We start from the raw sequence: 13,998 nt of genomic DNA on the forward strand, positions 1-13,998 counted from the left end.
CAGCCCTTTGAGTTTGTGCTAGCTGTCCGCGACTGCAATTCACCTAAAGCCACAGTCGCCCATTCCTTGCAAAGTATAAGATTTTTTAAAAATCTACTTCCCTTTGAAAGTCTCAGTTGAATCTGCTTGTACCTCACTGAGGCAGTGAAATCCAGATTTCCTTAAAAGCTCTTCTTTCTAACACTATTGCTTCTTTTCCAAATCATTTAAATTTGATATCCTCTTGTTCTTGACCTTTTTGTCAATCAAACATTTCTCTTTGCCTGTCTGGATGCTTTATGCTTTCAAACATATCTGTGAAATCACCTCCACTCGTTATAAGGAATACCCTATTTTCATCGATCTTTCGATCTACAAAACTGGAGTTCCTCATTCCTGAAACCACTATTGTTAAATTTTTTTATATCCTTTCTAAAGCCTTCTCATCATTTCTACAGTGTGATGCCCAGAATTGGACACTTGTTCCACTTGAGGTTAAACAAAGTCTTAAGTGTTCATTGATCACTTCCTTGCATTTATACTCTATACCTTTCATCTGTTGGGCCCGTAGCTGGAATACTGTGAACAGCTTTGTTCTCCTCTATGATAAGTACATTCAAAGCAGATTTATTAGTCTTCATTCTCGAGTGATGGGTTTATGAGCCGGTGTTGTTTAGGGTTTAGAAGAATGAAAGGTAATTTTATTGAAACATACCGGATCTTCAGGAAACTGGGTATGGAATATTCCAGGACGATGGTCCCTATGATGGGGGAGATTATAACTAGGAGACACAGGTTAAGACAAAATGATCTCAATTTTAAGTCTGAGATAGGAGGTTTTTTTTTCACTGAAGATTATTAGCCTGTGGAATTCACTTTTTTGCAGGAAACTCTGGAGGCTGGGTTATGTGTTTAGTCAAGGAAAACTTAGATTTTTGAATCTTGTAGGGCTCAGACAGGAAAAGGTGTAGGGGAGATCCCAAGCAGATCGTGGATTGTAGTGTAGGCTTGAAGGGCAGAATGGTCTACTTCTGCTCCTGTTTCTAAATCCCAGGATGCCATACGGTTTATTTGTTGCTTTTTCACCTGCCCTACCACTTTTAATAGTTTGCACGCCCGTACCGTTGCATCCCTATGTCTCTGCAACTAATTTGGAATCCTTTCCTTAGCTTAAGCTACCTCACCTAATGCTTCGTAACTAAAGGTATCGCTTCACACTTTTCTGTCGTAAGTTCCATCAATTACATGTCTGTCTATTTCCCTAGAATGTCCATCTTGTCTTGACATCTATCACTGTCCACTGTTCATGAGGTTTCCAGGCTTTGCCATCTGTGGTTAGATTTGATTTTGTTTCCTCTCTTGTTTTATTATTGAGTGTGAGGAATGTATGTTTTTTCAGATCACTGTATAATAGAGAATAGATTATGTTTTAAACTTTATCGCTTCTCTAACTGCTCGAAGTGCTTTGTCCACTCTTCCAGTTCTTTCATTTAAATCTTCCCTATCCTTTGCCTCCCTATTGAAGCCTGTACAATGAGGCTCTATTCTCTGAAAATACCCCCAAATCCTCTCCCTGTTTCTCAGCTTTCATCTCAAAGTTTTTGATCACTTGTCCTAATATCATTCCATTGCTGTTGTATTTCCTGCTACACACTGTAAACGTGCCTTGGGAAGTTTTGTCATGTTAAATGGTATTATGAAATTACAAGTTACATGACTGGCCTGATCTTGGCCACGGCAGTGATGGAGGTCACACATTTTAGGGCTTTGCCTTCTTTTAGAAGGAGATAGCTCCGCAACATTGCTACTTTTTAGTTGCTTTCTCATTAGAAGGAACATGCACAGACATCCTGGGTGTAATTGTAATCCTCTATCCACAAAGCCATAGTCCACATGTTTGCTGATGGTTCATTGCTGAAAGCAGGAACTATGGCTATGTATAATGCGTGTAGACAAGACATGGGAACCTATATCTTATAACAGGCGGCATCTTTGAGAAAAGCAGAGAGAAACGTGGTGATTGATTCCCTGTTATATCAGTGATTCTGTAAAATTGTAGGGTATGATTATTATTTTATTCATATTGTAGTATATCATTGACACTGTTTTAATGATTTTCAAATAAAGCAAATTGTGTTTTGTGATGGAAAATACATTTGGCACATGAAAGATCCCACAAAGATGAATCACTGTTCCTCTGTTTCATGTGGCTGAGGGAGAACTGTCCAAAAACACTGATAACGCTATCATCATGTTTATATAAGGAAGGATTAGGGAGAATCCGAAGGCATTTTACTCATACATGAGGAATAAGAGAATGATCAGGGATAGCGTAGGGAACTTGTGCATGGAGTCTGAGCAGATAGCGGAAGCCCTAAATGAGTTTTTTGCTTCAGTTTTCACTAAGGAAAGGGACCTTGTTGTGAATGAGAACTTTGAGGAGCAGGGAAACAGGCTTGAACAGATCGAGATTGAGGAAGTTGATGTGCTGGAAATTTTGGCAAACATTAAGATTGATAAGTCCCCAGGGCCAGACCAGATTTATCCTAGGTTGCTCTGGGAAGCAAGAAAGGAGGTTGCTAAGCCGCTGGTGAAGATCTTTGCTTCTTCACTCTCCACAGGAGTCATACCGGAAGATCGGAGGGAGGCAAATGTTGTTCCTGTTTTCAAGAAAAGGAATAGGGAAATCCCTGGAAATTACAGACCAGTCAGCCTTAGGTCTGTGGTCAGCAAGGCTTTTGAAAGAATTCTGAGGGATAGTATTTATGACTATTTGGAAAAGCATAGCGTGATTAAAGGGAGTCAGCATGGCTTTGTGAGGGGCAGGTCATGCCTCACAAATCTTATTGAGTTCTTTGAGGAGGTCACAAGACAGGTTGATGAGGATCGAACAGTGGATTGGTGTACATGGACTTCAGCAAGGCATTTGATAAGGTTCCCCATGGCAGGCTCATTCATAAAGTCAGGAGGTATGGGATACAGGGAGATTTGGCTGTCTGGATTCAGAATTGGTTGGCTGACAGGAGGCAGAGAGTGGTTGTAGATGGTAAGTATTCTGCAATGAGGTCAGTGCTGAGTGGTGTCCCACAGGGCTCTGTTCTTGGGCCTCTGCTCTTTGTAGTTTTTATAAATGACTTGGATGAGGAGGTTGAAGGATGGGTTAGTATGTTTGCTGATGACACAAAGGTTGGAGGTGCCGTTGATAGTATTGAGGGCTATTGCAGTCTTCAGCGAGACATTGACGGTATGCAGAGCTGGGCTGAGAAATGGCAGATGGAGTTCAACCCGCATAAATGCGAAGTGATGCATTTTGGAAGGTCGAACTTAAATGCTGAATATGGGATTAAAGGCAGGATTCTCAGCAGTGTGGAGGAACAGCGGGATCTTGGTGTTCAAGTGCATAGCTCCCTCAAAGTTGCCACCCGAGTGGATAAAGTTGTTAAGAAAGCATATGATGTTTTGGCTTTCATTAACAGGGGGAATCGAGTTTAAGAGCTGCGAGGTTTTGCTGCAGCTCTGCAAAACCCTGGTGAGACCACACTTGGAATATTGTGTCCAGTTCTGGTGGCCCTATTATGGAAAAGATGTGGAGACTTTGGAGAGGGTGCAAAGGAGGTTTACCAGGATGCTGCCTGGGCTGGAGGGCTTGTCTTACGAGGAGAGGTTGACTGAGCTCGGAGTTTTCTCTCTGGAGAGGAGGAGGAAGAGAGGTGACCTGATCGAGGTGTACAAGGTAATGAGAGGCATGGATAGAGTCGATAACCAGAGACTTTTCCCCAGGGCAGGATTGACTGCCATGAGGGGTCATAGTTTTAGGGTGTTCGGAGGAAGGTATAGAGGAGACGTCAGAGGGAGGTTCTTCACCCAGGGAGTTGTGAGTGCATGGAATACTTTGCCAGTGGTGGTCGTGGAAGCGGAGTCATTAGTGACATTTAAGCGACTGCTGGACATGCACATGGACAGCAGTGAATTGAGGGGAATGTAGGTTAGGTTATTTTATTTTTGGATTAGGAATGTTCCACGGCACAACGTGGACCAAAGGGCCTGTACTGTGCTGTATTTTTCTATGTTCTATATAATGTCACATGTCGGGTTCAATTTTTATTTTCAAGGGGGACTCCTTTTGAGAGTACTTCAGGGCTACATTTTTGATTTTTGGATTTACTTTTTGATTTTCGTAGGCTCCTCCTTGTACAGGTTTACTAACTACTTCATTTGATGAAGCCATTTTGTAACAATACAAATTACCCCCTCCCCCAAACCTTTTGTTAGTAAATATTATACTTGAATTTCCAGAAGGTATCTGGCAAGTTGCCACACCTTTGTGATACATAAAGTAATATAGTAGCACCCCAAGAGGATTGGTTGGCAGAAAATAGTGCGTGCATGAATTTTCTTAATTGACATGATGTGACGAGTAGGTCCTAAAAGGGCATTAGCTTTTTACCATTTATGTCAGTGACTTAAATGAGGAGAATGAAGTCATGGTAGCTAAATTTAGAGATAGGAAGGACAAAAAGATGAGAAGAAAAGTATATTGTGATGAGATAAGGAAGTTTGGTGAGTGGGTAAGAAATTGGCGTAAGGAGTGTAATGTGTAATTGTTTTCTGAATTCCATATTCCTATCTATCCGTGCTGACCTTTTTTTGTTTTTATTACCTAGAATCCATCTGCTGTATTTAAAACTGTTTGTTGACCTCACATTCACCAACCTCTGTCAGAGTTTCAAAGTTACACAGAGTCCTAAAATGTTGAGCAATAGTTTTGAATGTCTTCCAGATCTGGACTCGCCCATAAAAGTGAACATCTTTTTGAAGTCCTCTGTCAGAATTGTTCAGAAGACTCGCTGTTCTAAACTCCAGCCGATCCAAATTTTCGTAATGAAATGTTCCCGGTTTCGATATAGTAACACTCCTGTGAATTGCCTCCAATGTATTTAGATCCTTCCTTGAATATGGATGCTAAAACTGCAAACAGTATTCATGTGATCTCACCAATGTCCCTGTGTAATACTAAAGTATAGCATCCTTCCTTTTCTACTCACTACTTCTTGTAATAAAAGATAGCACTCCGTTAACCTTAATCACTTGCTGTGCTTGCATACAAAAACACAAACTCGTGAACTAGGACACCTAGATCCAATTATATCTCAGAATTCTGTAGTCAGTAGCTGTTCTTCCTAAAGTAACCAACTTTATATTTTCTCACATTATAATCCACTGCTGATTGCTCGTTTGCTCACTTGCTTAACCTATCGATGTCAGTCTGCATCTTTGTTATATCATCTTCACAACATTTTTTCCTACCAATCTTTGTGTTGTTTGTAAATTTAGCCATCATCCCTTTTTTCCCCTCATTTAATTCATTAATATAAATTGCAAGAAGTGCATCCATAATGTGGTTGAACATAAACAGGTTGGGTATCAACTTGCAAATCCTTCTGACATATGCCACTGCCAGACAGTGGGAGAAATTTGTGGTCAGCCTGGTAATGAAAAATGTTGGAATCTCCACCATCAATATCTGTAGCTCCACACTTCAGCATATATGCACCAGTCCACTTTGCTACAGCATTTATGGTTTCCTGAGCATAGCACATCAGTGGTTGAGCAAGTAAATTAATCTTAAGGGCTCACTTGGTGCAGTGATAATATTTCTAGGTCAGAAGGCCTAAATTCAAGTTTGACCTGCCTGGATTGTGTGTACAGTGAAACTTGAACTTGGTGTGGAGTGTATTGCACATACCAGTCCCTTGTAATGGGCAGTTAAGATGATTTATGGACTCCCAGATCGCCTGTATTTTGTGACAGTGTGGAGTCAGTGTTCCCTGTGTACATGCTTGTGCACTTTTACCAAGTCATCTTCATTATTTGAAGATGCCTTCACTTAATTTTTGCTTAAACTTCAGTCTCATAGTCCTGTTCTTTGGTCATCCAGTGTTGAGAGGGGTAGGCAGATTAAAGGATTTCCTGGCACATCACAACTGATGGACACCATGGTGGGGGGGGATGTGCAGTGCATTGGATGTATCATCACTCCAGAAGTAAGTCCAATTGTTGTTTTCCTTAAGAGTTTTGTTTTTGTTGCAGGGCCCTTTCCAGGGCATGCTGTTGTTTATTTGGTTTATTTTAATTTGATCTTTCAGAAGAGTATGAAGGAAATTGAAACTTGACTACGTTCCTCTTTTCTGTGGTTACATCTACATCCTGTTGTTCCTGGAGAGGAATATTTTGAGCCTTTAACCATAGTCCACAATTCATCTTTAGTTTCTGTTCTGTAAACTTAAATTGAATGTTGAATTTTGTTTCAAAGTTCCTTTTAAGGAACTGTCAGCTTTTAATTTGGCTAACTTAGACTCTTATGAAAGCAAATGAACTAAAGAGAAACTTGCTTCTGATTATATTCTTTTCTTCTATGGTTACATCCATGAATGAGTGGTACAGGACATGGAGCAAGTACATTGTGTCCACTGATATGCTCGAGACTTCTCCTGATCCATGGGCACCACAGGGGCTGGTGTATATTATCACTTACTCACTGTCCTGAAAACAATATTTTAATTTAATTTTGTAATATTCCCTTAAGGTCCTGATATGTTACAGGGCCTCCTTTAAAAGGCTACCACTTGTTAATTTGATTAATTTGTTTTAATTTAAATTGGATTCAAAAGAAAAATGTGTTGACATCAGGATGTGAGCAAGTCAACAAGTATGTCCTTGTAATGTTTTGCTGTGTAAGTTGATTTTTTTTCTTTATTCATTCATTCATTGGATGAGGGCATCGTTGGTTACGCAGCAGTTATTGCCTGTCTCTAATTGCCTAGAGGGTAGTTCAAAGTCAGCCACACTTCTGTGGGTCTGGAGTCACTAGGTTAAACCAGGTAAGGATGGCAGTTTTCTTCACGAAAAGATATTAGTGAACCGGATGGGTTTTTCTGACAATTGGCGATGTGTTGATGGTCATCATTAGATTCTTAATTCCAGATATTTTATTAATTCAAATTCCACCATCTGCTGTTGTGGTGTTCAAATATGGTCCCCAGAACATAATCTGGGTCTCAATTAACAATCCAGTGAAAATACCACTAGACCATTGCCTCCCCTTAATACTGAGCAAAGATTGACTGCTGTACAAATTTTTTGCCAACTGGCTTTCTTAAATAAAATATTCGAAAGGATATTGTTCCAACAGTGCTGGCACAACTTCCTCATCTCACCTCAGTGAGGAAGGAAGGTATCTGTTAGATCCATCCAGATGGAGATTTGTAAGCATTTTAATGAAGAGAATGAGCTGGCACTGCTGAGAGCTTAATTTCTTCTTCTCTCCCCTCTTTGCTCCAATGTCAATGTTTGAATTTTGTTGTCACTGTTGTTTGAGTGTTGCAGAGGAACACTTTGTGTGTCTGTCACTTATCCACTTCCACCTGATGAAGAGTAACATTGGCATTGATCTGGGATCTGCCAAATGGAGAGTAAGGTGTTTACCTGTGTCGTTTAGGCCCAGTTCATTGATAACTGAAAGAAAATAGGAAAACTATTTAAGGTAAAATAAGGAACTAGCAAGTGTAAGCTAACATCTGATAACCAGCTGTTCCAACCTGTTTCTTTCTAGTGGCACTGCTCCCAGAATGATGCTGACTAGAGAGGACCGTGAGGCAGCTAAACTTGGACTGGCTGTTTTTACGGTAGGCATCATTCAATTAAGTTCTTAGTGGGATAAGAGGCTGAGTTGCCAATGAGAAAGTTATGCAGAAGTTTGCAGAATCTTGGTTGGGCCTCAGGGCGTATTGACACTGGAAGTGTGTGTATTCATAAGAATGGTATTGAGGTTGGACAGGTTAAATTGAGGTAGTAGAAACAGTGAAAATGGTGTTGCAGTGAGGAAGATGGCGAAGAGTGTTAGTGCGATGATGCACCTCTGGTTGACCCGTTTTGCACTTGTATTGGGGTCTGTGTGGCTCTTTTGGTAACGATCATAGTTTACATGGTATTGTGAAGCAGGCAGAGAATGCTGACACATGACTGTGGACAGCTGAATTTGAGGAGGATACTCCACAATCCCTCACAGTCAATAGCATCGAGGGCCTTTGCGAGATCGAAGAAGGCCACATAACAGGTTGGTGCTGCAGTTTTCTTGGATTTGTCACACATTAACAATAATGTCCATTGTACCTCTTGCTGGGTGGAAGCAGCATTGTGATCCTGGGAGGAACTTTACAAAACTGAGAAGAGGTGGTTGAGGAGGATTCTGATTATCTTTCTTGTGGCAGACAGTAAGGAAATCCCTCTAATTTCCAGAGCCGAACCTGTTCCTTTTCCCGAAGATAGATAGTTACAATTACGAGGTGTCTGAGATCTCTCAGCTTAGTCTCTTCCTTCCAGACAAGGACGATGAGGTTGTGGCCACGTCATGCCTCTTTGCCATATTTTGGTGCTTCACGGTTTCCATCACATGGTAGGCCTTGCATTTAGAGTCAGATGGCTTCTTTTGGGCTGCGTGATGAATTGAAGGTACACTGAGATGGTGACAAAGTGTTGCAGGATGGTGTCGAAATCACTTGTATTGAAGGCTGCTCCTTGGTTGAGGAGGTCCTCAAAATGCATGCTGCAGTGGGCATTGACTACTTTTTGGAGTGAGTTGGGCTGTCAGTGGAATAGGTCCATAGCTACTCAGATTGTATGTATAAGTTTTTGTTTGTGCTAATGGCACCATGCACACTGTGATTGTCAGCAACTTTTGCGCTATGTCCGCCCATCATCCATTAGATCGTAGCTTCTTTTATTTTGCATCTCAGCTTTCAGTTGCCATCGGCTTGTTTCCTCTCACTTGAGGTTTTTGTGGAGCTGCCAGTTCTGGAATGCCTTGTGTTTGCGTTGTACAGGATTACCTGATCTAAATATCATACTTCTGTCTCCCAGCACCCTTCAACATCTTTAGTATCAAGACATCTGTGTCTCAATACATTTGAGTGACTTTGTGTTCATAACATAGAGGGGATGTCAGAGGCAGGTTCTTTACGCAGAGAGTTGTGAGAGCATGGAATGCGTTGCCAGCAGCAGTTGTGGAAGCAAGGTCATTGGGGTCATTTAAGAGACTGCTGGACATGCATATGGTCACAGAAATTTGAGGGTGCATCCATGAGGATCAATGGTCGGCACAACATTGTGGGCTGAAGGGCCTGTTCTGTGCTGTACTGTTCTATGTTCTAACATATGGAGTGTAGAATAACACTGTTGTTACTATCCTGTGTGAATAAATTTCTGCTCACTTTTGTCCTAAATCATAGAATTGTTACGGTGTAGAAGGAGACCATTTGGCCTACTGTCTGTCTAAACATTTTGACTTGGTGCCATCTCCTGCTGTTTTGCCATAACTGTACTACTATTTAAATAATTATCCAATGCCACCTTGACTGTCTCAATTGAGTCTGCTACCACCACATTCCAGGCAATGCAGTCAAACCTGGCTCACTGAAAAAGAGTTTGCTGTCCTCTCAATTGCTGCTTTTGCAAACTTCTCAAAACTTACCATTGCCTTGATCTTTTTACAAGTGGGAAAAATTTCCTATATACTCTGTCTGGACCCCTCATGCTTTTGAGAACTACAATCAATCTTCTTCCTAAGAAAAGCAATTTCACTTTCTCCAACCTACCCACATAACTGAAATTTCTCATCCTTGGAACCATTCTGGTAAATCTCTTCTGTGCTCTGTCTAGTGTGTTCACAAACTGTCTTAGAGTGTTTCACAAAGAGATGTTCACAATATCCTGTTGAGATCTAATCATTGCCCTTTATAGGTTTGGCATAATCTCCCTGCAGTTGTACTCTGTGCACCTACTTCATGAAGCCTAGAATACTGAGGCGAGTTTACAACTATCTCTACCTGCCCTGCCACCTTATAATGCCTAGCCTGTGTCCTGAGATTGTAACCTACCAAGACAGAGGAAATGTCACACTAGAACCTGTCTGTCCAAACCCACACAATTTTATATTTTCAATGCCAACCTGACTCCTAACTCCAGTGCAAGTCCAGTCAACCGAATCTCTCTTCACGTGATTCCTGCCATTTCATCAATCTCAGTTAACCTTTGCTGCACTCTGTTGGCAGTTGAATTATTCCTTCTGAGGTGAGGAGACCAAAACTGTACATAGTACTCCAGGTGTGGGCTCTTAAAGTCCCTGTATAGCTACATTAAGACGTTCTTGCATCTGTACTCGGCCTTTTGCAATAAAGACCAATTGCATGCTGCAGTAGTGTGCATGTGTTCACCCAGATACTTTTGTACATTGACACTTCCCTATCTATCACCATTTAAATTAGACTCTGCCATTCTGATTTCCCTCCCAAAATGAATAACTTCGCACTTATCAGTATCATACTGCGTCTACCAGGCATTTACTTATCTCTCAACTTGTCTAAATTGCCTTAAGCTTTTTTACATCCTTCTTACCATTCAATTTTTTGTTTTACTGGCAAATGTGAATGAAATATTATATTCATGTCCATCATTAAAATGTTGATATCAGGACTAACTAATTAGGTCTAAAGCAATGTAGTACCTCCACCCCCCCAGCCATTGCCTTCCACTTGCAAGAAACTCATTTATTCCTATCATTTTTGTTTTTGGTCTGCTAATCAATTTGCAATCCAATCTTACCCCCAATCCTGTGTGCTCTAATTTTGTACGTTAACCTCTCTTGTAGTGTACTTTTATCAAAGCTTTTACACATCTACTGGTTCTCCCTTCTCTATTCTGAGTAATATGCTGGTAAAACTCGAGTAGTGTCATGGACTTGTGCAGCACAGAAACCGAGACTTCAGTCCAATTCGTCCATGCCAACCAGGTATCCTCGATTAAATCTAGTCATTTGGCCCATGTCCCTCTTAAACCTTTGCTATTCATGTACCCATCCAGATGCCTTTTAAATGTTGTAATTGTACCAGCCTCCACTTCTTCCTCTGGCACCTCATTCCACCTATGCATTACCCACTATGTGAAAACGTTGCCCCTCAGAGCCCTTTTAAGTCTTGCCCCTCTCACCTTAAATCTATGCCTTTTGATTTTGGACACCCCAATCTCATTCACTGTTTCCATTTCCATCATGATTTTGTAAGCTTCTTTAAATCACCCCTGAGCCTCTGACCTTCCAGAGAAAATAGTCCCAATCTCCCTATTGCTCAAACCCTCCAACCCTGGCAACATCCTTCTAATTCTTTTCTGAACCCTTTCTAGATTAACAACATATTTCCTAAAGCAGGGAACCAGAATTGAATGCAGCATTCTGAAATGTCCTTAAACAAAGTCCTGTAGCTGACGTCCCAACTCCTATAATGTATTCACCAATAAAGGCAAGCTTAACAAACACTTTCTTCGCTATCCTGTCTGACTGCGACTTTAGAAATTCCTGCAGTTTCTAGGGTACTGTCTATACATGATGTTCCCCAGCATGAATCTGGTATATTCAGTTGGGAGGGGATTCCCTGGCAAACTGGCATATTCTGGTGGGGAGCTCCCTGGCACCGTGCTGATTATATTCCTGCAGTTCCCCGGGCAACGTCTATATATTCAGAGGCTCTCAGGTGTGATGATACTATGGCCTTAAGACGTGTATTTTGTTCTCTTTTTGATATGAAGTGAGGTTGAGACAGAGTGGCAAGCAGCTGCTTCAAGCCAATAAAGTAACAGCTTGGGGTACCATTTTTTAAACTTTTAAAGTTGGACCAATAGAAACAGCCTGATTGGGTGGGGTCAGTTCCCACAAAACCAGGATTTTTAGTTTAGCTTTCAGTAGCTGTTGGAGTTGTGAAACCTGCTGCATTTTTTTTTGCTACAGCTAAAAGCTTGGGTTCTCTTCCTGCTAAAATTCCATGAGACAATCTATTACTGAATTTTCCTGCATTGGAACTGTTAATGGGCAGTTTATTATCATTTTAAGTATTTTGAGAGAGATACTGTTAAGCCAATTCTTTTCTTTTGTCTTTTATTTTAGCTATAGTGAATGAATAGTGCATTTTCTTTCGAGCCTCATGGTTTAACCAATTGAATGGCATCTGGAACACAACACGCAGCACTTGCATTTTAAAATAAGATAAAGATAAAGTTAGGGTCTAGTCTATCCCCTTGACCTGTTTCGATGGAGGTGTGGTCTGGTCCATAACACTGGTATTGTGCCAGTATTTGCAGGATTCTATGGCACTCTGCTGGTATATTGTCAGGGATCTGCAGTTTTGTTTTCAAAATTCTGATGTTCCCTTTCACTCTTGTTATAGCACCACAAATCTGATGATACCAGCAAGTCATCAAGCCAGAAGCGGAAATCGGAGCCACAGGGTGGAGAGCCTGAGACCCTAAAGTGAGTAGTTTGTGGCAGTGGCGCTGACCATTGGCCACAAGTACTGTTTTTATTTTCACTGTATGGCGGTGCTTCGAGCAGTCAGAAGCTATTTGCCAACCACTCAATATTTACCTCCTTGTGCAGTATGAATCGTTATTTCTTTGAGATTTGGTGTACTTGTGATTTGGTATTGAGATTCTGACTTAGTGTGTAATGAAAATCTTTGACACTATGCCCTTTTTTGATTACCAATATTCAAATTCTGTACTAGGAAGCAACTATTCACTTGTTCCTGAATGTTAATGCTGAATATTTCTATAGTTTTTTTTAAATTTGCAGTTATTTAGACTCCATCTCCAAGTATCAGTCCTCACCAGCCAATTAACGTAAGACTTTCCTGTAATGTCTGAGTGTGGGAAGAATGGCATCACAAAGTCTATGAATTCACTGACTGGTAGTAGAAAGGGAGAATTTGAAGGTAGAAGGGTCAAGTCAAACATCAGACATGACACACACAAACACGTTTATCTGGAGTGAATATCTATTACTTGATTGCAGCCTACTCTGTTCTCTAACTTTACCAAGCTTAAAACTAATGTATTATATAAAATATAAGGCAACGTAAGTGAATAATGTAACCAAATGACTGACTAGCTTGTTAAGATCGGCAGTACAGCTGCTATTGCAAAGCAGCAGCAAGTGGGAGCTCAAGCAGACCATTACAATTCAGGGCAAACCTAAAGATGATAATAGCACAATAGAGAGATATGCCCTAAGTTTTGGAAACCAGGATATTAGAAGCAGCTTGGGTAGAAATGAGGAATAATAAAGGCAAGTTACTTGTGGGAGTTGTATGCAGGCCTCCTAATGTAATGGGAACTTGTCAAAAGAGTACAGCAATTAATACAGGGGGATTTTAACCTACATATAGACTAGGCAAATCAGATGAGAGAAAGTAGTCTAGATGAGGAATTTTGCTGAAGTTTTGGGCACAAGTTTTTAGACCAGCCTGTTACATCACCAGTCAGAACAGCCTAGACTTGGTTTTAATGAATAAGAAGAGATGAATTACCTCCATTGTAGTTAGCAGCAACCATAGTATGATTGAATTTTACATACATCTCAAGTGAGAAAAGTGAGGGTCCAAGGTGACTAATTTAAGTTTAAGCAAGAGCAGTTATGAGGACATGAAAGCAGAGCTAGCTAAAGTATTTTGGTTAATATATATGCAGTGGCAAACATTTCAGGGGATATTCTAGAAAATGCAGAACAGACATAATGGATGTATTCTAACAAACAAAAAAAAAAGCCAAGGAATAGATCCACAGTCTGTGGTTAGCTAACGAACTCCAAAGAAGGTGGCAAGTCAGAAGATTAGACAATCATAAAATATTAGCAAAGAATTACTAAGAGGTTAATAATGAGGGGAAGAAAGTTGGCCACGAACATAAAAGCAGATAATTAAAATAGGCAGCACGGTGGCTCAGTGGTGAGCGCTGCAGTCTCACAGCGCCAGGGACCTGGGTTCAAATCCACCCTTGGGTGACTGCCTGTGTGGAGTTTGCACATTCTCCCGTGTCTGCATGGGTTTCCTCCGGGTGCTCCGGTTTCCTCCCACAGTCCAAAGATGTGCAGGTTAGGTGGATTGGCCATGCTAAATTGCCCGTAGTATTCAGGGGTGT

At 40.9% G+C, this 13,998-nt stretch overlaps 1 protein-coding gene across 1 annotated transcript in view; it reads left to right on the plus strand.

The window, feature by feature from the left end:
• Nucleotides 1-13,998, plus strand: part of c5h1orf35 (chromosome 5 C1orf35 homolog) — a 62,326-nt gene that overhangs the window by 39,822 nt on the left and 8,506 nt on the right. Inside the window, exons 7-8 of the mRNA XM_059646353.1 lie at nucleotides 7,592-7,664; nucleotides 12,252-12,334. Coding sequence (XP_059502336.1) covers nucleotides 7,592-7,664; nucleotides 12,252-12,334 — 156 coding nt within the window. The remainder of the gene's footprint in view (nucleotides 1-7,591; nucleotides 7,665-12,251; nucleotides 12,335-13,998) is intronic.

Source organism: Stegostoma tigrinum, chromosome 5, assembly GCF_030684315.1.
Source record: "Stegostoma tigrinum isolate sSteTig4 chromosome 5, sSteTig4.hap1, whole genome shotgun sequence".
Classification (NCBI taxonomy): domain Eukaryota; kingdom Metazoa; phylum Chordata; class Chondrichthyes; order Orectolobiformes; family Stegostomatidae; genus Stegostoma; species Stegostoma tigrinum.